Raw genomic sequence first — 26,324 nt, 5'->3', positions numbered from 1 at the left:
TTAGCCTAGTACTGGTTCCTAGACTAAATCCTTTATGGGTTTGTAAAGCTTTAAAAAGTCTGACTTCTTAAATTCAGAATTGGAATTTGTCTGAAGAATTTACAGTGAAATTACTCTTAGATATTTTAAATAGAGGTGGATTCTAAATTATTTCAGATAGGAAACAAACTTAGAAATATAAGAATCACCACTGTAACTCAAAATGCTCCGTTTGTGAGGAGATATTCCCAGGAAAGCACTTTAGTTTATGCTCCTTGGAAAGTTTAGGTTTAATGACAGCCCTTTCATTAAATACAAAAACATTCCTTCAAAATGTTTAAACAACATCTTGAGTCTTAGATGTTACTTGAACAGTATCCATGAAGAATATAGTTATAAAACCTATGACTTTACCCACTGTATATAGAGAACTGGATTTTTAAGAAATAGTTTCTTCTTTAATATGGATTACCTCAAGATATGAAGAACCAAATTACTCTTTGGTTTTATTATATGGGAAAAACAACACACAGTCCTTTAGTCAAACAACTTTGTGATATTTATATTCCATTGCACAGGTAGAGATTATACAAATTAGTAATACAAGTTATTTCCTTAAATTCCAAACAGTTTCTAAAATATCATTACACCAGATGCCTAGAATATTAAAACATCGAGGTGGAAATCATATTCTAAGTAGTTAAATATGACACTGAAAATATTACACATTTTAATTAGAGGAGAAAATTAAAATGTGTGCTAAAATGCTCTAACAAACTAAGTAGCAGGGCAACAGCTACAAGTAAGTCCCCGTGGTCCATTTTTACGTATGCATATATGTGATTATTAGAGAACCTCTCTTCTTGAAAATGCATAATTAAAACAAAAAAATCTGGATACATGGATTAATGAAATTTAAACATTTCCTAATACCTAAGCTCTATGATGAAGTGTACTATTACCTATGACTTCATATAACTAATTCAAGAGAAAAGACACCACACTTGGAAAGAAAAAAAGATTTTTAAAGATAATGGTTTTAATTGAGTTAATGAGATGAAAAAATCGTGAAGCCCTATGTGCTACTTACATGAAAGAAGATTTTTTAAAAAATAATCACTGCACAAAATACAAAGGGTGGGGTTATGCTGTGGTATTAAATTTCTCTCCATTATGTTTTTCTTGACTGTTCAAGGGCAAATTAAAGTTTCCACGGCAAATCTGTTCTCAAAATGCCGAATTGTAACACAGACATCAGCTGAACGTTTCTGAATACCTGTTTGAAAAGAAAAGTTTTTAAAATTTCTGGTTCTTTGGTAATAAATATTCGTATTAATCTTCACAACTATTATTCAGACATATACAAATATTTTACTCTATCTGTAGTCCATTAACTTCTGTAGTTTGATTTAATATGGCAGAAAATAATTTCTGCTCTTTTCTAAACTAAGTATCTTTACAGAGGTTGATAACAGTAACAATGCCATACATACAAATTTGTGACCTTGAAGGTAACAGAAACATTCTATATCTTGATATGGTGGTGACCTGTTGAAATTCAGAACTACACACTAAAAAAGGGTGAATTTTATTATACGTAAAATTATGGCTTTAAAAAAATTATGAACCATGAAGTTCATTTCACAATGTAAGACGTCAAGCCTCAGGTTTCAGGTAACTCATCATCAAAGTATCATCAAACAGCAGATCAGAATCATCAAAAGTGCCAACAAAAAGCCAGGAATGCATTTAACCAGGTGCCACAATTTCAAAGAAATCACATCATAGTGTATCTGCGTGGCATGTCTTACTTTCTAAAGCTCCGTCACCTGTACTTTCATTGTATTTTTTGAATGATCTTGAAAAGAAATGAGGAGATAACATCATCACATGAGAAAACAAAGGTTAAGCGATTTGGCAAAGCTACCGTAGTTGTGTCAATGCTTTTAATTCTTCAGTCCAGTTCCTTTCTAAACCACCTGACTGATTATCTTCAATGTGATCCAAAAGGCACACTCTGCTTAGAACCTGAGTGCACACCTGAGAGCTACTTTAGAGACTCTTTGGGTAAGCAGAGCTTGCATAGTGTGGCTGAACCAAAGTGGGAGGGTGGAAAGGCAGACAGGGGGACCATATGGAAAGTGAACTAATAGCACATCTAGGAAATGAATTTCACATTCACCTATGCTCTACATCTGAAAAGACGAGATTTAGAATTAAGATGATTCTTCAGCAATCTAGAAATATACAGTGTACAATATAGTTTTATTTCTTACTCATGGCCAATGTATTGGTAACAATGACAAGCTTACAACTAAATCTAACTTAACACAATGAAGTGAAACAAACTTTTCTGCCAACACTCTAACATTCAAAAGTATTACCTTTAATGGTTTCTCTGCGTTGCAGTTTATAAGTTTCCTTATCATGGCACAGTCGATAAATATAGAAACCCAGGTGATCAATGTTTTCAATGCGATCAGTGATGACCATGTGTTCATGAATCAGATATGACTGAGGCAAGTAGGTCCCAGCCTACATTTGGAAAAGAATTACATTACATGGATATCTCAAAACATACATTGAACAGACAAGGAAAACAAACAAAATTTTTAGAGATTGTAATACAAAACAGAGATTGGCAAACTATTATCCACCATCTGTTTCTATACAGTTTAACTGGGGACTTCTCCGATGAGCCAGTGGTTAAGAATCTGCCTGCCAATGCAGGGGACACAGTTCGATCCCTGCTCTGGGAAGATTCCATATGCCATAGGAAAACGAGGCCCAAGAGCCATAACTACTGAAGCCCATGCACCCTAGAGCCCATGCTCTGCAACAAGAGAGAGCCTGCACACTGCAACAAAGACCCAAGTGCAGCCAAAAATACATAAATCAATAACTTTTTAAAAGTTTTATTGGCGTATAGTTGTGCCCATCTGTTTACATATTGTCTATGGTATCAAAATTGGATAGCTGCAACACTGACCTTATTTCTTTAAAGCCTACTATTTATTCTCTGGCCCTATGATGTAATTTAAGAAATCACATTTTAATTTCAATAAATAAAATATTAAAAGAGACAAGGGAAAAAAAACCCAAACCACCAGTCTCAGTTACTTGTCATAAGATGGTTATTAGCTATACTGTCATTAAGATAGGCTCCTATAGGGCTAATTTCTCAATAAGGAATTCCAAGATCCTATAACAGCATCAATAAGAAGAAGTATCTGAAAGTTTTATACCTTTATGTTAATAAGTAGCTCCAATAGGTTCTTGGGTGGCATGACAATGGAGGTGTTCAGAGGAATCACATAGCACTTATCCAGGTTAAGATCCAAATAGGCGGTAAGTTTCTGGGAAGAAAAAGATGATATTTTTGTTAGATTGATGTATAAATATTACAAATATACAAACAGGCAGCAACTGGATTTTTAAGAACAATTTGTACCATTAAAATGGGTTGGCTTTACAATGTGTCAATCACTTGCATTTCAACAAATCAAGAATTTGGTAGGATAGGAATGGAAGTAGTAAGGGGAGAGGAAATTCTGCTACTAGTCAGTATTTACATACTGATCAGGTAATAACAAACTATTAAAACTAACTCCAATACCCTATCATCTGATTAAGAGACTTAGTCCCTGCACTTATAAACCATCATGCCCTCCAAGGCATCCATCTATTGTATATAAAAATTAACTTCTCTCTGATGCATCTAGAAACTATTGGCTAGTTACTACCATCCACCAGAGAACTGGATGAAACTGACTGAAATAAGTCAATTGAATAACTCTGTTCTTGTGGTTCAAATGAGAAACCATGATTGAGAAAGACTAACTCAACAGGATGGTTCTAAGGATTAAAATGAGTTAAACCAAAACATGTAAATATTTAGATTTCTAAAAGCAATTTAACAGCAGAGAAGGAACAGCATCTGGTGTGCATTAAGACAGACAAGGAAAGGGGAAGAAAAAGTAGGTTCCCTGAGGGTTGGCCTCAGACAAAGAGCCCATCAAATGTTGGAGTTTTTCTTGTAGGGCAGAAAAAACCCAAGGCCTTTTTAAAAACTTTCTTTTCAAACAGTAAACCGTAAATAGAATAAATTAGCCAATATTAAAATTAAAACTACAAAAGCATCCATCAAGGGACCTGCATTCTTTTTACAGTTCAGGGCACCTGGCTCACCTTGTTGAAGTCATGAACGATATTGGCAGGGTCACTATCTGCAAACTCTGGGACAGGCACGCTGATGAATTCAACCTCGTCTTCCTCAAAGATCTTGATATTTTCCTCAATGGTCTGGTAGCGAGAGGCTGGGGCGTCTGCAGAAGGCTCATTTAAGACGACATCATCTTTGATGTACTTTATTCCACAGTAGTAGACGTCATCTGGCTATAGAGAGTTTAAACACTATTTCAGCAATGCAGTGGGAGACAGGTTTTTAAATGTTAAGTATTACTTAAGCTGCCACCTTTATCTAAATAGCATTTTGCTTGCAAACTCCTACTTTTAGATGACAAGTCAGACAGTTTAATTACAAAGTGAACACATTCTTTAAGATCAGGTGTTGAAGTATTGTAAAAAAAAAACCAGTTTCAGAAGGAAAAAAGCAGTTGATTTCTCCTTTACTTTTTGTATTTGATTAAAAATAGACTATAAAAGCAATTATCCATCTGGTGACAAGTAAATTTGAAGAAACACACACCTCTTTCTACCTGCAGACCTTAATTTTATAAAAGGAATATATTCAGAAACCAGGAATATTTTTCTTAAAGAATATACTTTTAATTTTGCTGTGATTCACTGATTACATGATTTTTCTCTTATTAGCCAAAAAAGGGATGGTTTTTCTGTCACTTCTACAGGCAGCTCTCATTTTTCCTTAAAATATACCACAATTAAATGGAAAATATCAGATTACAGCAAATCATTATAAAGATTTTTTTTAATTAGGCATATATAATAAAGATTATGAGTATATAACAAAAAGATAGATCAACAAATATCTCTTGACAGTGGAAGTGCAATGACTTTTTATGTCGAAAATACATTTCTTATAAAAAACTACATTAAGAAAGATGACTTGTATTTCACTAATGTCTATCACCATGCTATTATCTCAAACATACAGAAAATGAGCACAAAACTTATACATGCACTATAGAATGTTTCATTATTTTAATAAAATCTATTTGTCAACAGTTTCTCCAAATTCTGGTATATTAAATGAAATAAACCTACTGGATTAAATCCAGAGAAATAAGTCACAAAAGAGAAATCATAAATCTTAATAATTGTAATCAGAAGAAAAAAAACTATGTCTCAATCCACTGGGATTCCTATTCTATAATAAATTACAAACAACTTTCATCCTAAATTACATCAGCATTATTGCCAAAGTCCCAATTCTTACGATAACCCAATGGCTAAGAAAGAGGCAGAGAGAAATGCAACAAGTGTACTCTGGGCCCAGAAGCAAAAAGCTACTGTGGGGAAGCCCAAAATGTCGATGCAATAAACTATAGTTTTTCAACATGACATCTGAGGCTGGTATATTTATTCAATTGGCAACTGAAAAATCCTATAACTTAGCTATTAATTATGGTAGGAAAACTGAGGGTTAGTCAGTTTTGAAAAATCATCCAGCAATCTATATCTTTCAGTCAGCAGCATTTCAAAACAATGTTATTCTGCTTTTAATGACTGTCTACTAGGTTCAGCGAACTTATGCTCAGGGAATTTTTGAACATAACCAAAAACAGAACCACCACTCTGGCTAAAAGGCCACGGACAAAAAGCACAGGCTTAGAGTAAGTTTGGGCCAATCTTCTAGTACAGGTGACAGAAAGGCAGAAGTGTCCTTAGCATTCTCCCACTTACTTGAAATGCAAAGTATTTGTACAGGTACGCTCCCCCCAGAATGACACCTGCGAGCATAAACGCCAGTCCAAAGCACATGCACCAACACCAAGCTCTTCTTTGGCCAACCGGAACCACTTCATCTGGGTCCTGAAACGTGAAAGACTGAGGGTCAGTATCTTATCTCCAGTCAGAACCACAGAAATGTCAGGCCTGAAAGAAACCTTAAGAATTAACACTTTGTAAACAAAAATACAAAAGACCAAAGAAGTCAGATCGCTACTCACAATTCACCAGGAATGATTCAGTGGTGGCACTGGGCCCCAGCACGATGCCTCCTGAGCTGAGACACCAGGCCCTTGGGAGAGTTTTCTTCTGACGTTTAGCATCCCACCTGCCACCCATACCTCTAGAGCAATCAGTAACATACTCAACAATTTCTACTTTCTGTGCATAATTTTTGTGGTTAAAATATCTTCTAATATTTAAAAATTCAGAAAAGGCTACAACTTTGTCATGCAAAATTATGGTGCTGAGTCATGTGTATCGGGCTTCTCCTATGGCTCAGTGGTAAAGAATCTGCCTGCCAATGCAGGAGATTCAGGTTAGTCCTTGGGTCGAGAAGGTCCCCTGGAGAAGGAGATGGCAACCCACTCCAGTATCCTTGCTTGGAAAATGTCATGGACAGAGGAGCCTGGCAGGCTATAGTCCATGGGGCCACAAAAAGTCATACGTGACCAAGCACGCATGCACATCTTGTGTATTACAACTTCAGGGTATGTGAGGTTATTCATAAAATTATATGTCAGCCTGCTGCAGGTAGTTAATATTTCACACTAGGTACAAAGCCATTCCTAACCAAACACAAGAAAAATTAACAGGAAAACTGGGACAGACCAAATAATATTAAACAGATTCTTTAAATAATCCGAATCTCAAAGAAGTAGGACAAATATATTCAGAAATAATTCCATTAATGCATTGCTCTACCCTAAAGAATCCCAGTTTAAGAAAGTTTTTCACTTTAAAGATAGAAGCAGTAGAAAATTGAGGAAAGACTCAGTAGGAAAAACTTAATGATTAAGAGACATACAACTAGTATGCAATTGTTAGAATTCTGATTCCGACCCATTCAAGGAGGTAATTTAGCCCTGAAACATCACATCACCAAGGATCAGGATATGAACAGTCCTTAGATACACTTGCCTTCTAACTCAGTCCTTCCACCCTGCCACGTCAAAGTTGCAGCTAACTTATCTGTACCCAGGTTTATGTGCAAAGAGCTAACAAAAAAATGAGATTAGCTGCTGGTGTTATATAACAAGTGGCTCAAAAAACAGTACAGACAGCAAAAGAGAGGCTCCAATGGACTTGGAACCAACATAATAAAAGATGACCTAGTAAGTAGGATGTGTGTGCAGCCTCTCAAGTACTATACATAACTCTGACCTTTACTTGGAAAACTCACTATTGGATGGGTTAAAGGACAAAGTAGACTTGATCCCACAATTACATAGATAAATAGGATATAACTTATAAGTTAGGAATGAAAACTGTATGAACGATGCTGGAGGGAATTCTCTGGTGGTCCAGTGATTGTGACTCCCAACTTTCAATGCCTTGGTCCGGGATCAATCCCTGGTTGGGGAACAGGGATCCTGCAAGTCACGTGGCACAGCCAAAACAAAACAACACAACAAAAAAAACAACACTGGATATAGTTGAAGCAAGAGCTCAGAGAGGAAAGAATGAAAGCTAAAGCTACGTTTTCAATTCTAAGATGAGGAATCTTAACTTGCTATCACTCGGGAAAAGCCCAAGCCCATGTAACCCAGCCAACCAAGGACAATTTTAAGGCACCTGGGTTGGTTTAAGTTTAAACACTGTAGAAAAAATGTCTCTAATTCTAGGGATTAACTCAGATGCTGTGAGATCATCACACTTTGCTGTGGTAGGTGTACCTGTCAACAGACTGTATGTATACTTACAGAGGACGACAAGTGCATTGCAAGAAGTAGTGTGTACCAGAGAATACACCTAAGGAATATATCAGCTCAGGTAAGACATCCCATCTGTGAACAGAATTCCATGGAGTCATCAGGCATTATGAAACCCGAATACCAAAGAACATACAGTGTTTTGCTTGAGCCCTTGTCTGACACCAATATCTAAGAAGACAGGAAACAGTTCCAAGGATAATTAATTTTAGGGTGGAGGCAGGGTGGGGAGATGCAAATGACAGATGGACAACAGTGAATTCTACATATTTGGTATCAGCTGCTGAGACCGTCAGATGTGTGTGTAACAGCCCCCTGTTTTGGCAGGCCCTCTTCAGTAGCAGCACTTCAAGGAGCAGCCAGAGAGCACGCGCAGACCCTCGTACAGGAATACGCAGTCCCAACTGTTAATCTGATGACAAGTTTCCAGGCCTTTTGCTCCATCATTTCTAACGAGTCAACAAGCAATATTTTCAAGACTAAATTATAAATGTCCACTATGGGCCAAGTGCTATGGGTATATAGCCACGGCCAAGAAAGAGAGCATTCAGGTCAGCCTGGAAAATCAATCTACAAAAAAGAACATAAATATGATACAAGCTCTAATAGGAGAAGGTAGAGAACACAGGAGGACTGATTTGGGAAAGACTTCTCAGGGGAGAAAATACTGGAGTGGAATGAAGGACAAATACTCATTAACGCAGAAGGTGGAGTTAAAGGGCATCATATGTAGGGCAAAGAATGAATAACCAGAACGCGCTACTTCTCCAGAGCCCCCTGGGGTATGGCTAGAGTGCCCAACGTGGTGGCAACTGATGCAGAGATGAGAATGGACAAGCTACTGGGGCAGCTCACAAAGGTACTTTATGCAACATGCTATCTCTTGTTCATTCAAAAATCACATTTCAGGACTACGGCAATAAAAATTTAAATTTCCCCAAAGAATCTAACTTCTACAATCATTTATTTCTTAAAAGAGGTACCAGGTCTTCAAAGTCTAACTAATCTCTTGTTTTCTCTAAATTCCTGTAAGGTTAGTATGGTAGCACCAACCCAACCTTGGCATTTAGTGGGCACTCAGTAAGTAATTGATGAGTGGATAAAATTTAAAAGCTTTAAAACTTGGTTATTTTTTAATGACCCCCAAAGTTACATCAACAGCCAGCATGGTAATGAAAGGTGGGGGCAACATAAGAATTTATTAACCCACAAGAGACTGTGGCTCTTTAGCGAAGAATAGTAGCCCTAAGTGGGAGAAGGCAATGGCAACCCACTCCAGTGTTCTTGCCTGGAGAATCCCAGGGACGGCAGAGCCTGGTGGGCTGCCATCTATGGGGTCGCACAGAGTCAGACATGACTGAAGCGACTTAGCAGTAGCAGCAGCAGTAGCCCTAAGTACTTAGCCCAGCTCAACATTAAGGGCCTGTTACTTGCAACGTGCTGTGCTACATCCTGTGGGAAATTCAAATGTGATTAAGACATGGCTGAGACCTTAAGCAATTTACAGTTAAAATTAACAGTATGCATGACAGTTAAATGATGTTCCTTTATTACAGTCTCAGTCATGGAGAAGAGATGAAAATATACTCAAGATAGAAGAGTTTTTAACCTAAGTGACTTAAAAATGTATTTTAAATAACTAAATTTTAAAACTTGAAAGAGTAAGCTCAGAGGGAAAAAAAAGCCACATATAAGATTAAAGAAAAGCCCCATGACCATCTCAAAATACGTAGGAAATGCATTTGATAAACTCTGACTCCCATTCATAATAAAATCTTTTCAAACTAGAACAGTTGAAATTCATTAACATGAAAAAGGTTAATGATCAAAAATCTGTCCCAAACCTCATATGTAACAGTTAAGCTTCAGAGTTAAACCATAACCTTTCAAGTCAGGAATATGAGGACGCTCACTGGAAATGATTCTTTTTGTTCCAACGCTGTACTAGAGATCCTACGTAGCTCAAAAATGACAGAACGTGGACAGAAAAGAAGATTAGGAGAAAGAATACAAAGCTGTCATTACGTTAAGTGATATAACTGTCTCTGCAGAAAACCTGAGACAGCCACATTATTCAAACTAATTAGAGTTCAGCAAAATTGCTTTAGATCAGTAATTAAAAATCAACAGGTCAAAGATTTATACATAAATAGTCAGAGCATCACTATTCGTAATAGCCCCAAAGCAGAAACAACAGAACTATCCACTAACTGACGCATGGATAAATAAAGTGTGGTTTAATCACACTGAATCTCAAAAACATTAGTGTGAAAAAATTCCAACACAAAAGACTAGCTATGAAAAGGAAAAACTACAATGACAGAAAGCAGCTTAGTGGCTGTCAGGGTGAAAGGAAGATAGAAGAGCCCTGGGGAAATTTTTTAGAGTGATGGAAATGTTTCATATCATGAGTGGTGGTGGATATATGACTTTACACAATGACCATAATTTCAATCAAGTTATATACATAAAACAAGTGCATTTTACTGTCTGGAAAGTTGTTTCTTTTTCTTTTTGGCTGCTCTGGGTCTTCGTTGCTGTGCGTGGGTTTTCTCTACTTTTGGGGGACGGGCTTCTCGCTGCAGTGGCTTCTCCTGTTGCAGAGCATGGGCTCTAGGGTGCACAGGCTTAGCAGTTGAGGTGCACGGCCTTAGCTGCCCCTTGGCATAAGCAATCTTCCCAGACCAGGGATTGAATCTGTGTCCACCACACTGGCCGGTAGACTCACTAGTTCACCAAGGAAGTCCTACTGCCTGTAAAGTTTATTTCAATATGGGGAGTGAGAGAAAAAAATATCAACTGAGTTCCCATACTGTCAGCAATAAAAGAAAGTCTAACAACACCAGTGCTGGTAGAAGTGTGGAACAATGCGAATTGAGAACTTTCGCACAAAGACAGGAGCTGGTACAAATGTTTTGAATGACAGTCTGGCAGGATCTACTACAATTAAAGGTATGTATATATCTTACAAGCCAGTAATTCCATTCCTAGCACTATAACCCTAAACACTTTTGTCCACAGAAAGAGGCTCAGTAATGATAACTGCAGAATGGTCATTAAGAAAAAAACTGGAAATAAATGTCCATCAAGTAAAAAATAAAGTATTACAGGTTCATACAATTGAAGTCTAAATGAAGCCAACTAGCACTGCTGACTTTGAGATTAATCTTAGAAACAGAATTCTGAACCCAAAAAAGTCAAGTTGGATTAAAAAATGATACCACATATTCAACACTTAAAAAACATTTAAAAAAACATAAATGGTACTCTAAACTCTTCTTTTTTTTCTGGTATGTTTGGATTATTTCATAATTAACCACAACAGTAAGAAAAAGGAAAACCACTCATGAACAAGAACATCTTCACTGAGATCTGTAACTTCACTTGGCCTAATTTAAATAAGTAACAGACATTTCCTCCCCTGGTACTGCAATAAAACTGGTGCACCTTAAATTATGCTGATAAGGTAAAAGAACTCCCACAGGTGCTATACAATTATCATCTCATTAATCTTCCTAAAACCTCAAGTTTTATCCCAGTTTATAAATGAAGATGCTGAAGCACACGCTGGCCCAGAATCACCCTCGTCACCCTCCACAGTAGGAACAGAAAGAAACTGCTTCAAACGCATTAGCACTCTGACACTACTAATCTGGTTCAAATGAATCTTATCACCGTATTATAAAGTCAAATTATTTAACCAGTTATATCTTAAGCAAAATGAAGGATAAATTCAGTTCTGGTACTTCAATTAGTTAAGAATTAGGTCATCTCAATGAGTTCCCTAAGAGGCTTTAGTAAATGTGCTTCAATTATAAACTGATCTCAGACAAGATGCAAGGGTTTTCATACACTTTTTATTCTGTTCCACACTAACAACTCACTTCATGAGCCTTCTTTGCAGAATGAATGAGGAGACATTTTTTCAAAGCTCCCAGAAATATTACTTTGCATTATTAGAGCAAATGCAACAACAATGCTGTAAGAACCAGAATTACCAAAGAGGAAACTATCTCTCAGAGTTAAAAAATCATATTACAAAAAAGAAAAAGAACGTGATGGTGTAAAAACACTTTAATATAAATACTGACATTCAGGGGAAAAAAATACAATTTATTCAACTCAGAATAGCATCAGAAGTAGATTTAGTTTATTTCAAAATATGTACTTTTTAAAACACATTCAATAATATGGATAAACATGGGGATGCACAGTCTGGCTGCCCGGGGGTGTGCTGTTTAGCCTGTACACTTTTTTTACAAAATATAGAATTAGCTGCCAACATTTTAAAAAATCTAATAATTCAAATTTTCATAAATAAACTTCTCATCTATGTTCTACTTTTCTCAACTCCTCCTTCTTCATTTTTCTTCCTCAGTTCAGTCGCTCAGTCGTGTCCGACTCTTTGTGACCCCATGAATCGCAGCACGCCAGGCCTCCCTGTCCATCACCAACTCCAGGAGTTCACTCAGACTCATGTCCATCGAGTCAGTGATGCCATCCAGCCATCTCATCCTCTGTCGTCCCCTTCTCCTCCTGCCCCCAATCCCTCCCAGCATCAGAGTCTTTTCCAATGAGTCAACTCTTCGCATGAGGTGGCCAAAGTACTGGAGTTTCAGCTTTAGCATCATTCATTCCAAAGATATTCCAGGGCTGATCTCCTTCAGAATGGACTGGTTGGATCTCATTGCAGTCCAAAGGACTCTCAAGAGTCTTCTCCAACACCACAGTTCAAAAGCATCAATTCTTTGGTGCTCAGCTTTCTTCACAGTCCAACTCTAACATCCATACATGACCACTGGAAAAACCACAGCCTTGACTAGACGGACCTTTGTTGGCAAAGTAATGTCTCTACTTTTGAATATGCTATCTAGGTTGGTCATAACTTTCCTTCCAAGGAGTAAGCGTCTTTTAATTTTATGGCTGCAGTCACCATCTGCAATGATTTTGGAGACCAGAAAAGTCTGACACTGTTTCCACTGTTTCCCCATCTATTTCCCATGAAGTGATGGGACCGGATGCCATGATCTTCGTTTTCTGAATGTTGAGCTTTAAGCCAACTTTTTCACTCTCCTCTTTCACTTTCATCAAGAGGCTCTTTAGTTCCTCTTCGCTTTCTGCATAAGGGTGGTGTCATCTGCATATCTGAGGTTATTGATATTTCTCCCGGCAATCCTGATTCCAGCTTCTGCTTCTTCCAGCCCAGCGTTTCTCATGATGTACTCTGCACAGAAGTTAAATAAACAGGGTGACAATATACAGCCTTGATGTACTCCTTTTCCTATTTGGAACCAGTCTGTTGTTCGATGTCCAGTTCTAACTGTTGCTTCCTGACCTGCAGACAGATTTCTCAAGAGGCAGGTCGGGTGGTCTGGTATTCCCATCTCGTTCAGAATTTTCCACAGTTTATTGTGATCCACACAGTCAAAGGCTTTGGCATAGTCAAGACCAAACATACTAAGTTCTTTTCCACAGTCACTTAGTTTTGAACTTCAATCTTCACTTCCATACCTATGACTAGGTATGTATGATTCCTTCTGAGTATCTAATTTTAAACCACTTCTCCACATAAAAGGATTTAGAGTTCTGGGTTGTGGAGACTAGATTAATATGGTGAATAAAGCATCTTAATCCTTTAAATGACAGAACAGGTATTCTTTGGCAAAGAATAAATCCAAGCATGAATGGCATAAGCAAAAATGGTGACAGAGACGAGCCGGGTATTGGATAAGCTCAGAGAAAGCTATGGTCCAAGAACTGTGGGCATCAAAGATGTTCAAGATGACGCCCAGTTCTCAGGACAGGAACAATGAGAATGAAGGACAGCCACTCCCGGTATAATACCATCAGTATGAGGTTCTGGAAAAGGTAAATTATAGAAACAGAAAACTGGAACAGACTACAAAGTGATATGATCACACAACTGCATATCTTGGTCAAAATTAACAGAACTGTACAAAGCTCGACGGGCTGAAATTTTCAGTATGTAACTAATACTCCAATAAATCTGAATTCCTCTCCTTTCCCAGCTTATGAGGAGCAAGGAGAGGATTTTTTCCTAAGACCCCATAAATGAAAGATTGAAGGCAGCAGGAGAAGGGGATGGCAGAGGATGAGATGGTTGGATGGCATCACTGACTCGATGGACATGAGTTTGAACAAGCTCCAGGAGTTGGTGATGGACAGAGAAGCCTGGCGTGCTGCAGTCCATAGGGTCGCCAAGAGTCGGACACAACTGAGCGACAGAACTGAACAGCAAAGTACTGAAAAAGCCAACTGAAAAAGACATTACTAGAGAGGAAAAGAAAGTGACTTCCTATTCCAATAAGAATTAAAAATAAAAACCTTGGTCATCACTGAAGACCTATTTTTAAATATTTCCAAAATAATTTCCTAACTAGACCCTTCAAACCACTGAAGTAATATAGGCAATTGCTCCATCTGATTCCTATCATGTGGAATAGGAGTGTCATTCATTTGCCACTAGCACTTGTTCTAAAGTCACCTGGCTTCTACATTAGCTTTCTTTCCCATCATGGAAGCATCAAAAAGACATGATCCAGCAACCTGTTCACCATTAACAGCATTAACTGGTTACCAACTATATTCCGCTATATGTAAAACACAAAAATCTACGGCTAAGAAGCTAAAAAATCTATAAAGCCACCAAACATCTGTCTGCAGTTTCTGTTGCTTATTTAAATAAGTAAAACTGAATTTTATCTCCTCATTTGATTTTTCAAGTAAGCAAGACTGCTACTATCTCAACCATGTGAGAAAGTCCACATGAGAAATCTTATGTACGAGATGCAAAAAGGGAGCAGCTTTCCAAGTGATTGGCATTATATGGATAATAAGGTTATTGCATTATTTTACACTTGAGTAGGGAGAGATTTTTCAAAACAGAAACTAATCTAAAATTATAATGTCTACAAAACCAATTTCTCTTTAATGTCCTTTATTTGTTAACAAATCCTATGACACAAAGAGCAAAACAGGAATTAAAAAATTAACAATTTAAATCCACTGCATAACAATTTACGTGAGAAATACGAAAATCTGAACCAAATTATTGGCATATGTAAAATTAGCACAGGCCGAGGTTAAACAAAAAAATAGGCCAGAGCTATAAAAAAGAAAAAGATCAGGCTGTAAATGCTTTTAGTGATGGATTGTCACTTGATCACTTTTTACATGATTAGGAGCAAGCAGAGTACCTGGTACATAGCAGAATATTAATATAGGAATACCTTAAAATCTTCTATTCTTTTTTCTACTTATTTTAAAAGATGACCATTTCTATACAGCATTTATTCCATTTACACTGAAGAGAAGTATAATATTTCATCAGGTTTTCAAATTCATATTAGTGAGATATAAAGGTAGTGGGTAGTCAAAAGAAAAACCTAGACTAGCAGTAACAGGAAGATGTTTGTAAACAACACTATTATATACAAATGACATTTACTGTTAGTAACAGTCTTTACTAGGGATAGACAAATTGGTCAAGACAGATTTCTTCTGCTACTGGTTGAATCATGAGTTCATACTGTTCTTAATGAGAGTATCAACCATCTTCCAAAGATTTTCAAATATGATAGGAATGCTCTACTCTATAATTCATCATAGAATTACGTGTCAAGATTAGAGGAGGGGGAAAGGAAACCTGTTCTGGACTCATTTTTGTATACATCTTTGATTTTAATGTCATTCAACAAGATAATTATACATTTGTATTCAAATATGAGTCATTCCATCTAAAATGCAGAATTTTTGACAAGAAAATTCCACGTATAGTCTTTTAAAAGCATAAAATAATTCAAAGGTGGAAAGCTGTATCTTCCATCCAAGTTCAGAAATTCAGAAGTTATACAAAATGACTATTGGAAAAAAATAATTCCAGTCCTGAGGTCACAGATATTTGTATCTATATAGTGAATACACTGTAAAACGTGCTTTTCACCTACGCCTAGCACCAAATACACGTACAGTAATCAGCCAGCAGTCATGTGATTTCACTCCCTTATCCCCCTACTCGCCTCACTCTTGGATCCAGGAGGGTTGTTTTCTCGTGAAAACAGATACAGATATTTAAGTAGGTTGTGATTAATTTGGTTTACATAGTTGGTCGGTCTCTCTGAGTTACACTAGGGGTTTTTTGAAGGTTGGGCGTTCAGTAAATTTTAACTTCTTAGTATAAGGTCTGGTCATGCAACAGTGGCCTCTGACTGTGTGATCAGTATACTTCTTAGAAAGAAACGATCCTCTCTACAAGAGCCATGAGAGGTCCTTTAGTCCAATACGTCATTTTACAGATAAATATCCAACCAGAAATGACCGGAGTTTCTCCAGCTTTCCCCTACCATAAGAGGTTTACTCAATTGAGTCACACTCACAGGAAGCACCACGTGTTAACCGTTACAACAGTAGTGTTGTTGTCATTAACGTGCTGACGAAGTTAACAGAATTTTTCTCTATTACTCAACAAATTCACAAAGGATAGTAAGAAAAAGTATTTAAAGCATATGCACATGAAGGAAGAACAATGAAGGAAAATAACTCAGGCTCACTAGGATATAAACATTTCAGAGATGAAAAAGGCAAGATGTTATTACAAAAATGAAGCCAGTAAAGTTACAGAAATAAAGCCACAAAGCAAAAATCATGAAGTTGGCAGTGAGGGAGTTGTGTCTAAAATTACTCATGAAAAGACAATTTTGGAATATTAAAAAAGGAGACAAACAGATGCCTCTCTATAGGTTATCCTGTCAGACCTTAAATTGATGCTAATAAAAATGAACATGGTTTCCCATTATTATCTACTATTCCTATTGTTTTCTATTATCATTAAAATTCCATTTTCAATGTTAAATAAAACGATCTAGTAAGTCTTAAAGCTACGAAGACAGCTGAGTTGAAAGTCCTGTTATTGATTTCCAGTTAAACAGTCATCTTTACTTCCTCCTGAAAGCTCAACAGAGTGATAGTAAAGGGATAAACAAATAAACCATAAGCCAGAAAATGGAAATGACAGAAGATAAAGTATGTCAATAGAAATTTTAAAAGCTGAAAACATAAGGGAAAAAAACCTCAAGCTTCCTGAGGAAAAGTAAAACCAAAGTGGTCATATTCAAAGAACCAGGAACCAGAATGGCATCAGACTAGAAGATGGAGCAACACCATTAAAAGCTGAAAGAAAATTACAGCTAACCTAGAATTTTATGCCCAGATAAATTATCAATTGAATGTAAAGACAGAATAAAGATTCTCAGACAGGCTTAAAAAAAAATTCATCTAAATGCTGTTTCTTGGATTTATAAAACTGAAGATCCAACAGAGGATGGAGGCAAAGGCAGAATAATTCGAGGATAATAATTACTCTCAGGACATCTGTGCAGCCACATACCTAGAGTACAACCATCTGGGTGGAAAGATTGAAGAATGACAAGTGAAATATCACCAAGAAAAATAGAAAACTCAGTAAATTATCTGATAAGTTTGTAGATATGAAAGTTTATTATCTGAAAGTTTGTCAGAGACATTGAGGATGAACTAACAATACACAGAAAATTAAGTAACCCTCTTTCGACTCAAGAAGCCAATTATCAAATTCAGGGAAAATAATGGCTTTGTACAAGAAAGGAAGTAGAAAAAGTTATACTACATTACTCCGATCTAAGTTTCACGTCAATTACAATAAAAGCATGGATCAGCAATTTAACCAGACATTACTATAACTATACCAGGAGAAGAGACTATGTATATACTATATAAACAAATAAAAAAGGCTAAATAGTCACTTCGTATTTAGGAAGGTAAATACCTACCTTTAGAAAGGTATTACCAGTAGGTAATACAAAAATTGCAAAAAACAAAAATGAAAACAAAAACCATGAAATAGCAAGTATTTAGAAGTTCTCCAAATGCACTCTAGGGACAGACACCACAATGTGAGGGGGGTCCACAATGTCAAAACTAATTTCGTAATAAAAATAAGACTCCCCCCCAATTCTCATTCTCTGGACAGTGTACAGTGGAGTTTCCCAGAAGCTGAATGTGTGACACAGCACAGAAGCTAACTGGAGAATTCAGCTGTCTTCTATTAAGCCACTCCATAAAGGGTAAAAATTTAAAACGACATTGCTCTTACTGTTCTTAAAGTCTGTTGGTTATATGGAAATTTTTATTTATAAATGTTATTTTTGCTAACATGTTATAGGTTTTGTATTATTTTAAATCTATAAATATTGTTTTAATTTTGAATACCGTTAATAAATATAACCAACATAAATCAAAAGCTCCTTGGGACCCTCAACAATTCTTAAGAATACAAAGGGGTCCTGAGACCAAAAAGTTTGAGAACCATTAATGTACAAAGTGGGTTCCCCAAAAAATGTGCGTTCTTCAGAGATAGGGCAGGACAGTTATTTGCATTTTAAAACTAAGTATTACTTTGGTTAAACCCCAAATTAAATTTATAAAATTATATAACGTTCTATTCTGTAATAAGAAATACTTCTATACAAAAATGGACATAGCTACTGAACGCTAAGGATTTTTATGTTGCAGGAATGACTCTCTGGTAGAGTATCTCAGGGGAGCAGGGTGTTATGCAACAATACTGCAATTTAACTGACATGTGAAGTAGGGATGAGCAATAACAGTAACACAAGAAGTAACATTCCAACAGAAGAATGAGGAGGGGGGTAAAAATGGGACTTTTAACAGATGGGGATTTGGGGGAAAGTGCTAACATTTAATGAGTTTCTATGTACCAGGGACTGTTAATTCTACCACAAGAACACTGTTTAAGGTCAGTGCCATTATATTATTTTACCAGTGAGGGAACTGGGGCTTGGGAGGTTCTGGGACTTGCCCAAGTTATCAGAACCAGGTAGTAATATTAATCTTTGCCAGTAGGCTCTAACACTATCTGAAAACAGTGTTGAATTTGAGGTATTAGTCTATAAAAAACAGTATAAAATGAGTAACTGCCCTGCTTCATTAATTTTCTTCTACCTGGCTTCCCCTATGGCTGAGAGGGTAAAGAGTCCGCCTGCAATGCAGGAGACACAGGAGCCTCAGGTTCGATCCCCTGGAGGAAGGAGGAAAGGGCAACCCACTCCAGTACCCTTGCCTGGAAAACGCCATAGACAGAGGAGCCTGGCGGGCTACAGTACATGGGGTCGCAAAGAGCTGGACATGACTGAGCACTCAGGGACATCCACCCTGAAGTCTACTTCCAGAAATCTTGCAGTGGTGCCAAATAAAAGTTTGAATCATTAAAAAAAAAAACAAACTGTAGTAGTAATAACAGCATCTACTGAGTCATACACTGTACCAGGTATTGTGATACACTTTTTACAAGTTATCTTATTCCCCAGTTAGCTGATGGAGGAAGACACAGAGAGTTGTAGTAACTTCCCCAAAGTATTGCAGGAGATGGTAGAGACAGAATCTAAACCCTTCAAGTATAAACTGCATAGTCTGAGTTCTCAATAAGTAGACAGTGTGGCTTCCCAAGCGATACCCCTTTTTCAACTGTGAGGGAACTGGGGCAAATGGAAGAAATTGATTATTTCTCCCCAAACATCTAAAAATGTATTTAAAAAAAATCATTCTTAGCTCATGGGTTATACAAAAACAGGCAGTAGGCCATAATCTGCCAGTTCTGCTCTCCACTGTAAAGGAGACTGTAAAACGGTGGCCTGTGTCCGTCATCTGTGTCTCTGCATGAAATTCTTGTATGAATTAGTTGTTAATATTTAAAAATCAAGTTTTAAATGAAACTGATTCCAGCTTGCCTTTAAAACCTGGAGGATCAAGCAACATTGGATCCTTCACTTTTTAAATGAAAATGAAGAATAGTCTAAGTTGCTTAATATGCAAAAAAATGAAAAAAGAAAAAAGCTTGGCTTCACTAAAACATCTACTTGGGCCCAAGAGTATTGAATTTGCCAACTCTGCTTAACATGCCTAGTTTTTGCTCGAGCTAAAACTGATGGAATTGGGAAACTCTTCCTAGCATTAAAATGAAAGCAAGGTAAAATAAATTGAAGAGAAAGCTAGAAAATGAAAAATGAAAAAACTGCCATGGTATATACAGCAGAAATGAGATACTAGAGAGGCTGGCTGGAAAAAAAAATGAATTTTAAGAAATGCAGACCTAGGTTCCCGAGTGGCCTAGTGGTGAGGATTCCAGGCTTTCTTGCGTGGCCAGGGTTCAAATCCTGGTTGGGAAAGCAAGATCCCACAAAACCCACACAGTGTCCTCCCACCCCCCAAAAAACTGCAGACCTAGATGGACTGACCTTGAAAAGTCATTTTTCCAAGCATAAAGATGATTCTTCTTCTGGATGTTGCAGTACGTGACTGAATAATGCAACTTACCTTTTAGGTTTTTATATTACAAAATTTTAAACATCATAATCATAGTTAAAGCAGAGAAAACAATCCAAGATTAATTTTGGCATTAAAAGTTAAAAACATCCAAGCATACAAAACTTCGTTAAACCTTCTTTTTTAAAATATGAAATTCAACTATGCCAAAAAAGGTTTATGCAAGTATTTCAGAATATGAAAGTACTAAACACCTCACACCCACTTAGCATGAATTTTGCAAATAAACTCCCTACATTTTTAAACTGAAAATGTTTAGGATTTATAAACTGTGCAAATTTAATTTCAACATTAATTTATCTTTTGACAAATATATCTTAGCTCTAGCTCATATAATTACTGCTAGAAACTTATCAATGTTAATATTATCATTTATCAATAAATATTGATAATTAAATGAAAGATTAGAATATCTATCATAAATACAAGAGTAATTTTGTCACTTTTAAAGAATTCTTCTGTATAAGTTTATGTTCATTTTACTTGATTTTCCCCCAAATGACAGAATTATAGAAATACTTCATTAAGTTATTAAGTTCTTTTTTTCCCTTTGATGAATTCAAGAATTCAAAAAAACTTCAATTGTTTACAATTTTGCTCAATTGTTGGTAACATAAAATAGGATTATTTAAAGCTATTAAGTATATGTGTCATAAACACTGATTAAAAGGGAAAATCACAACTGAATGATTTTTAATGATATTCTTAGGGTGTATCTGTAAAAAAATTTCTAATTTTCAACTTTCAGTTGTCTACCCTGTAAAATTTTCATTATTAAGCTGTGCAAAGTAAATAGGAAAGACAGGAAATAACTACACATAAGCTTCTTGAAAACATAACTCCAGTGTTATTGCTTTCTACAGCATTTTGACAAAAACCACCACATTCAGAAATTCAGCACTGTCAAAGCCTTTATTTTTAACAGGCAGCAGCTATGGCCTGAAAAAGTCCTTTGATGGCAAAGTCCTTAACTCCTTTAGTTGAAGCTCTAATAAAAAGTGACAAGTTTACCAAAAAGTTTAAGAGGATGGATTCACTGATGTCATTTTGAAAAGACAAATTTTTTTCTGGCTCTTCCTCTGCTGACACTGTGATAAACGAAAGAGTTCCTGAAGTTCTAGTTGTGCCATGAATTCAGAAAGCATTTTCCTTTGGGGGTGGAGGGGGGAGCGGAAAATGCCTTTTAAACAGACATTCCAGGTATTTAGGTTAGAGTATGAAAGAACAAATAAGAAATAAAATGTCCCACCTTACATCAAGCTCTAGCAAAACACGTTGAAAATTTTTAAGTTAAATTCTAAGTGAATTTAAATAGGCCTGTACCATGTGTTCCGAGAGATATTTCTGGTTAAAGTAATACTTCTATGCACCTAAATCTCTAATATGGCTGAGATGAATTCCAAAATGTCTTACAGGTTGATGATTTTGCCAAGGATAATATATTCGGTTCTATCTAGTCCGAAGAAGATTATGTTTAAGGTGACACTGGGAAGACCCCAAGCAGGGTCTTGGGGCAGTTTTCAGCTGCACAACATACAATTTTTCCACCCTCTGGAGCAGCAGCTGCCCATGAGGCATGTGGACACAAGAGATCCTGCCAAGGTCACTTGGTATGCACAGGGGCAATTAATTTATCTCCCAGCACTAAATCCTCACTTCAGATATCAATACCCTCATAAAGAACTAAAATGCAGCTACTGTAAAGTTTTTGCTGGTCAATGGTTTACCGACACTAAATTATACAACGGGGTAATGATATGGAAGCAAGCTCCCCATCCCTTCTCTAAAGACCAAAACATTTCAGTATATGGCGTCAGATTTTATGTTCCTCCTCCCCTCTACCTCCCCCCCAAACAAAAAATAAAATGAACACCAACATCACCAAAAAGCTAAATGACCAGTCCTGTTTTATGCAGAGAGAAATGCCAGAAAGTGAAAAGAATTAGGAGGGAGATAGCCGTTTTGTGATGGGTGACTCAGAACTTACTGGGTTAGTAGTCCTTCACTTAGGCTTCCCATCCTGCCCTTTCTTTCCCCTCCACAAGCATTTCACTTTTCCTTTTAAGGATGTCTACAACTACGATGCACTGCAGAGAAGGGGCAACATTATCAGCAAAACAATTTACAGGGATACCTAGGAAGAAAACTTGAGCTTCTTCGAGGCCTGATACTGGAAAAGGCATTTCATAATCAGGCATGACAACACGAGTTATTGACAGCTACTGTTCTACAGTGAGGTAACCCAAAATGAAAATTTAGCTTATTACATAATACCTCTAGCCATCTCCTTTCTCCGTGACCCACAGCTACTTAATAAGAGGAAGGCATGTAACAAGCTGAACAAGGGGAGGAAAAAAAGGAACAGTCAAGTTAGGGTGAGAGGGGAACTATTATTTTTCACAGTTAAAACAATCCGACTCCTGCCAAATATAATTATGTAATTCTTGCCATTTTCATAGAATTTTAAAACTGGAAGAGTCCTCTACAGACCATCTGGTCCCACCCTGTCATCTTATACATAAAGAACTCTTCAAAAAAAAAAAACCTTAAACCCAAGATCAAGCAGTTGTGCACTGACAAAACTGGGACTTCTGACTCAGGACATTAAGTATTTTCTTTGATATTTACACGTATATAACAATGTGTCAAAGTTCAAAGTAAAAACACAAAAGTTCATGAATGAATTGCTGCCTCTCACATAAAACATTCATAATTTCAAATTCACCTCTATTACATAAAACCTAGGGGGAAATGTAGAGAAAGAATAATAAACAGCAAGCTAGTTGAGACAATATAACCCACAGATGTGGCTGCTGGGATTAATAGCTACTGAAAAGACAAATCTAAAAGATAGGACAATGCAACAGCTTCCAGAGAAAAGAGCTAAAGAAATGGCCAAAGACAGGAGCAGTGTAAAAGTACTGGAATGTGAGTTACATAAGCCAGCCGACTGGAGGGATCAGAATTCTTTACTGCAGAAGGTCTGAAGAATCTGCATTTTTAAACCAGAATCCCAGGTGATACCAGGTGATCCTTAAGGGGACATCTGGAGAAACAATGGTCTTCAGGACACTGTGGTCTGGGAGAGTTAAAGATACTCAAAATTCTTGTTTAGGAGTTCTTGCTCATAACTAGCTAAACCGGATCCTCTAGACCAACCAGGCAAGGAAATGCCCCAGGCAAACACAGGAAGGCTGATTCTGTGCAAAATTCGGAGAGTCAAACTCAGTGGTCATGATACCGTCACCCGAAGGAGTCAGAGAACATTATGTAATCACTGTCCCAGCTCTAAGAGACCGTCTGCAAATGCCTGTTACTAAGTAAGGTTTGCTTTTACTGTTAAGTGACTGACGAGTTATAATGATTCTCCTTCTAATGTACAGCAATATTCTGTCACTCACTTAAGAGGTCTTTGAGTTCACAGCTCAAAAAAGTATTGGTCATTTTATATCTTCCAGTTCATCCATGACTGCTGTGTGGTTATAAAGGAAGACAGGCCCTCACAGCTTAGTTCCAGTATTTTTCTTTGGATATGGGGATCTGAGAAAACAGAGCTAGGAATGGTTACTTTTTTTTTTTTTAACTGCTGCTGTGACCACAATATTTGAATATGGTGAAATTGTGAGAATCTGAAAACACAGTCACCGTTTCAGAAATGACAATAAATGGCCAAAATCAGATTTACAGCTACCCAGCAAATTATTTCTGATTTTTTCAAATCTCCTTCACAACAGGAACACGGAAAAGCTATCTGAAGTGACATCATTGGATCCTTTCTTCCTCTCTTTTTTAATGAGAGGAATTGTATTTGTTCATAGGATTTTTAAAAAGATATGTAATAGGATTAAAATCTACCTAATCTCTATATATGTATTTCAGTCTGTTATGATGGGGTTCTTGAATATCAATCTAATTTAGGTACAATGAATGTTAGACAAATACAGAGCTCTGATAATAATTTGCTGCTGGAATTATCCTCTGTGGATTCCAAACATTTTCTCTAAAACGTAGACTCTTTGCAATGGATTCAGGCAAACAATACCAATACCAAAACGCTTAATCCTTTTAGGGAATCTGTTCACTTCCTATTTCAAGGCAAAACAGTCATTTAAAAATCAACTCCTGACATTTGTGTTTTTAACTAGAACATTTTCAAAAACCCAGTACAGGCACGTGCAGATTAACACTGTATTTTCAAACATTTTTCACACTGCGTTTCCCAGTAGTAGTAATATATTAAAAAACAGTCCTTATATCTGCCCAAGTTACTGGGTTTTTTAAAGTTAAAACTAAGTTTACCCTACTTATAGCAGGTCTTGAAAAATGCTAACAAAAAAATAAAAAGTTACGATCATAAATAATTCTACAACTAATTTGTATAGGATTAAATTTTTGCAGCCTGAAGAAGATCTGGTAGAAAGGTTGTGAACCTTTCCTGTTTATTCAACTTCTGAGACAATTACAATCACATCCTAAATGAGTATTACTGTAGCACGATAACAGTTCCTCTCCGGATTTTTGCTTAGGGCTAAAGGGGGGATTTTGTAAAATAAAGAAAAGTTGTTGAAGGGACGGAGGACAATTTTAAAAGGGATGAAGGACAATTTTGAAAGAGACGTAGAACAAGTTCGTTTAGTTTCACTTAGCTTAAGGGGTTCTCGTAAAGTTGCTGATATAATTTAAAAGTGAACTGTCGGTTTTACACTAACATTCAGATAGCTATCAGTAACCTTTACTGGGAATATTTCAGTTACAAAGTGAACAGCCAGAACCTATTCTGAGCAGACCATCACCTTGCCTTCTCCCCTCGCCCGCTTCCTCCCTCTCCAGACCCCAAGGCGAAGTTCACCTGCCGCTACCAAAAGGCCGTGGAAAAAGAGAAGGTTGAAAAAAAAAAAAAAAAAACGCTTTTAAAATTAAGAGGCTTACAGGAGCCGGACTTAGTCCCAGTGCAGTTCAGCCTGGAAACGAAAGTAAGGAAGCAACTGCGGTTTAGGCTTGTAATGATGTCAGCCATCTTAGGGACATTATTTATACTGGGAGGACGTGCCAAACTCTTGCTGTTGTTTTGTCGTTTTGCATGTCGCCGCTGGTCTCCAGGCAGAACGAACCCCGGCCCGGACCCACGCACATTCCTCGACTGCACCAAGCACCGTGCACTCGGTCCGGTTCTCCAATCCTCCCGCCCTGGAGGCCCCCAAGCCCTCGATCGCGCGCCGGGCACCGCTTTCTGCACACGCACTTTCTTACAAAGAAGCTGCGCCGGACAAGAACGGAGAGCAACCCGAGAAAAGGGAGCGCTCGGCCCTCTCGGGGACCCCCGTCCCGCGCGCGCCCCGCGCTGTCCCGGGGCGCACAGCCGCCCTGGCCCCGCGCAGCTCTCCCGGGGCCCCAGCGGGCCCACTTCCCAGAGCCCCGGCCCTCGGACCTTGCAGTCCACGGCAACGGCGTCCGGAGGAATGATGAGCGCCTCCTCGCCGCTCTTGGACTCGTCCTTCTTGGCCTCCTTCTGGGCCAGAGCCGAGTTGAACGTCACCTTCACCATGGCGCGGCCTGGGGCGCCCTCGGAGGGCGGTGGCGGCGGGCTCGGGGCACGGGCTGCGGGCTCCTGGCGGCGGCGGCAGCCTCCTCGGCAGGGCTCCGAGCGCGGCTAAGCGGTGGCGGAGGTGGACCGGCAGCTGCGCGGTGGCCGAGGCGGCGACTGCGGCACCAGTCCTACAGCCTCGCAGCTCGGGGGCGAGGGCGGAGACGGCTCGCTCCCCGCCGGGGGCGGGCCGATCGATGTGGGCGGGGTCAGGGGCGGGGCCGGAGGCCATATGGGCGGGGTCCCGCAGTCTGACCCCCAAGTGACCAACCGATTGCTGGGGGCGGCGAGCCCTGCTCTCATCCCGGGTCGGAGGAGGGGATCGGGCAGGGAAGGAAAGAGGGGTGCTCCTGCGCGAGGGCCTGGATTTTGCAGTTCCGATTTCGCTTTCCAACCCTGTTTACCTCTGCGCACAGGATTTGCAGCTTTTTAGCAAAATCAGGTGAACTTTCCTGGATCCGCCCGGACCGTGCGTTAACCTCTGGCAGAACCAGGTCGACCCT

General features: G+C 38.1%; 1 protein-coding gene across 1 annotated transcript; it reads right to left on the bottom strand.

Moving 5' to 3' along the window:
- Positions 1 to 515: 515 nt before the first annotated feature.
- Positions 516 to 25,962, bottom strand: ITM2B (integral membrane protein 2B). Its single transcript, XM_086329049.1, has 6 exons — positions 25,666 to 25,962; positions 5,863 to 5,991; positions 4,168 to 4,374; positions 3,225 to 3,335; positions 2,364 to 2,514; positions 516 to 1,255 (listed from the first exon to the last, which is right to left on the bottom strand). Exons 1-6 carry the CDS (start codon positions 25,780 to 25,782, stop codon positions 1,170 to 1,172), a joined length of 801 nt encoding a protein of 266 aa, XP_086185175.1. The 5' UTR covers positions 25,783 to 25,962; the 3' UTR covers positions 516 to 1,169.
- Positions 25,963 to 26,324: the final 362 nt, after the last annotated feature.

This window comes from Bos grunniens, chromosome 12 (genome assembly GCF_055505025.1).
Source record: "Bos grunniens cultivar Pamir isolate PY7600 chromosome 12, Bosgru_T2T1.0, whole genome shotgun sequence".
NCBI lineage: Eukaryota > Metazoa > Chordata > Mammalia > Artiodactyla > Bovidae > Bos > Bos grunniens.
The sequence above is the reverse complement of the archived record's forward strand: the minus strand, read 5'-3'. Positions and strand labels throughout refer to the sequence as shown.

Excerpts from the sequence above, each read along its gene's own strand:
- ITM2B (XM_086329049.1), bottom strand. The coding sequence starts at position 25,782 with ATGGTGAAGGTGACGTTCAACTCGGCTCTGGCCCAGAAGGAGGCCAAG. Across the intron at positions 4,375-5,862 it reads ACAAATACTTTGCATTTCAA|CCAGATGACGTCTACTACTG; the intron begins GTAAGTGGGAGA and ends AACTCTCTATAG. Across the intron at positions 2,515-3,224 it reads AGCTACTTATTAACATAAAG|GCTGGGACCTACTTGCCTCA; the intron begins GTATAAAACTTT and ends TTCCAAATGTAG.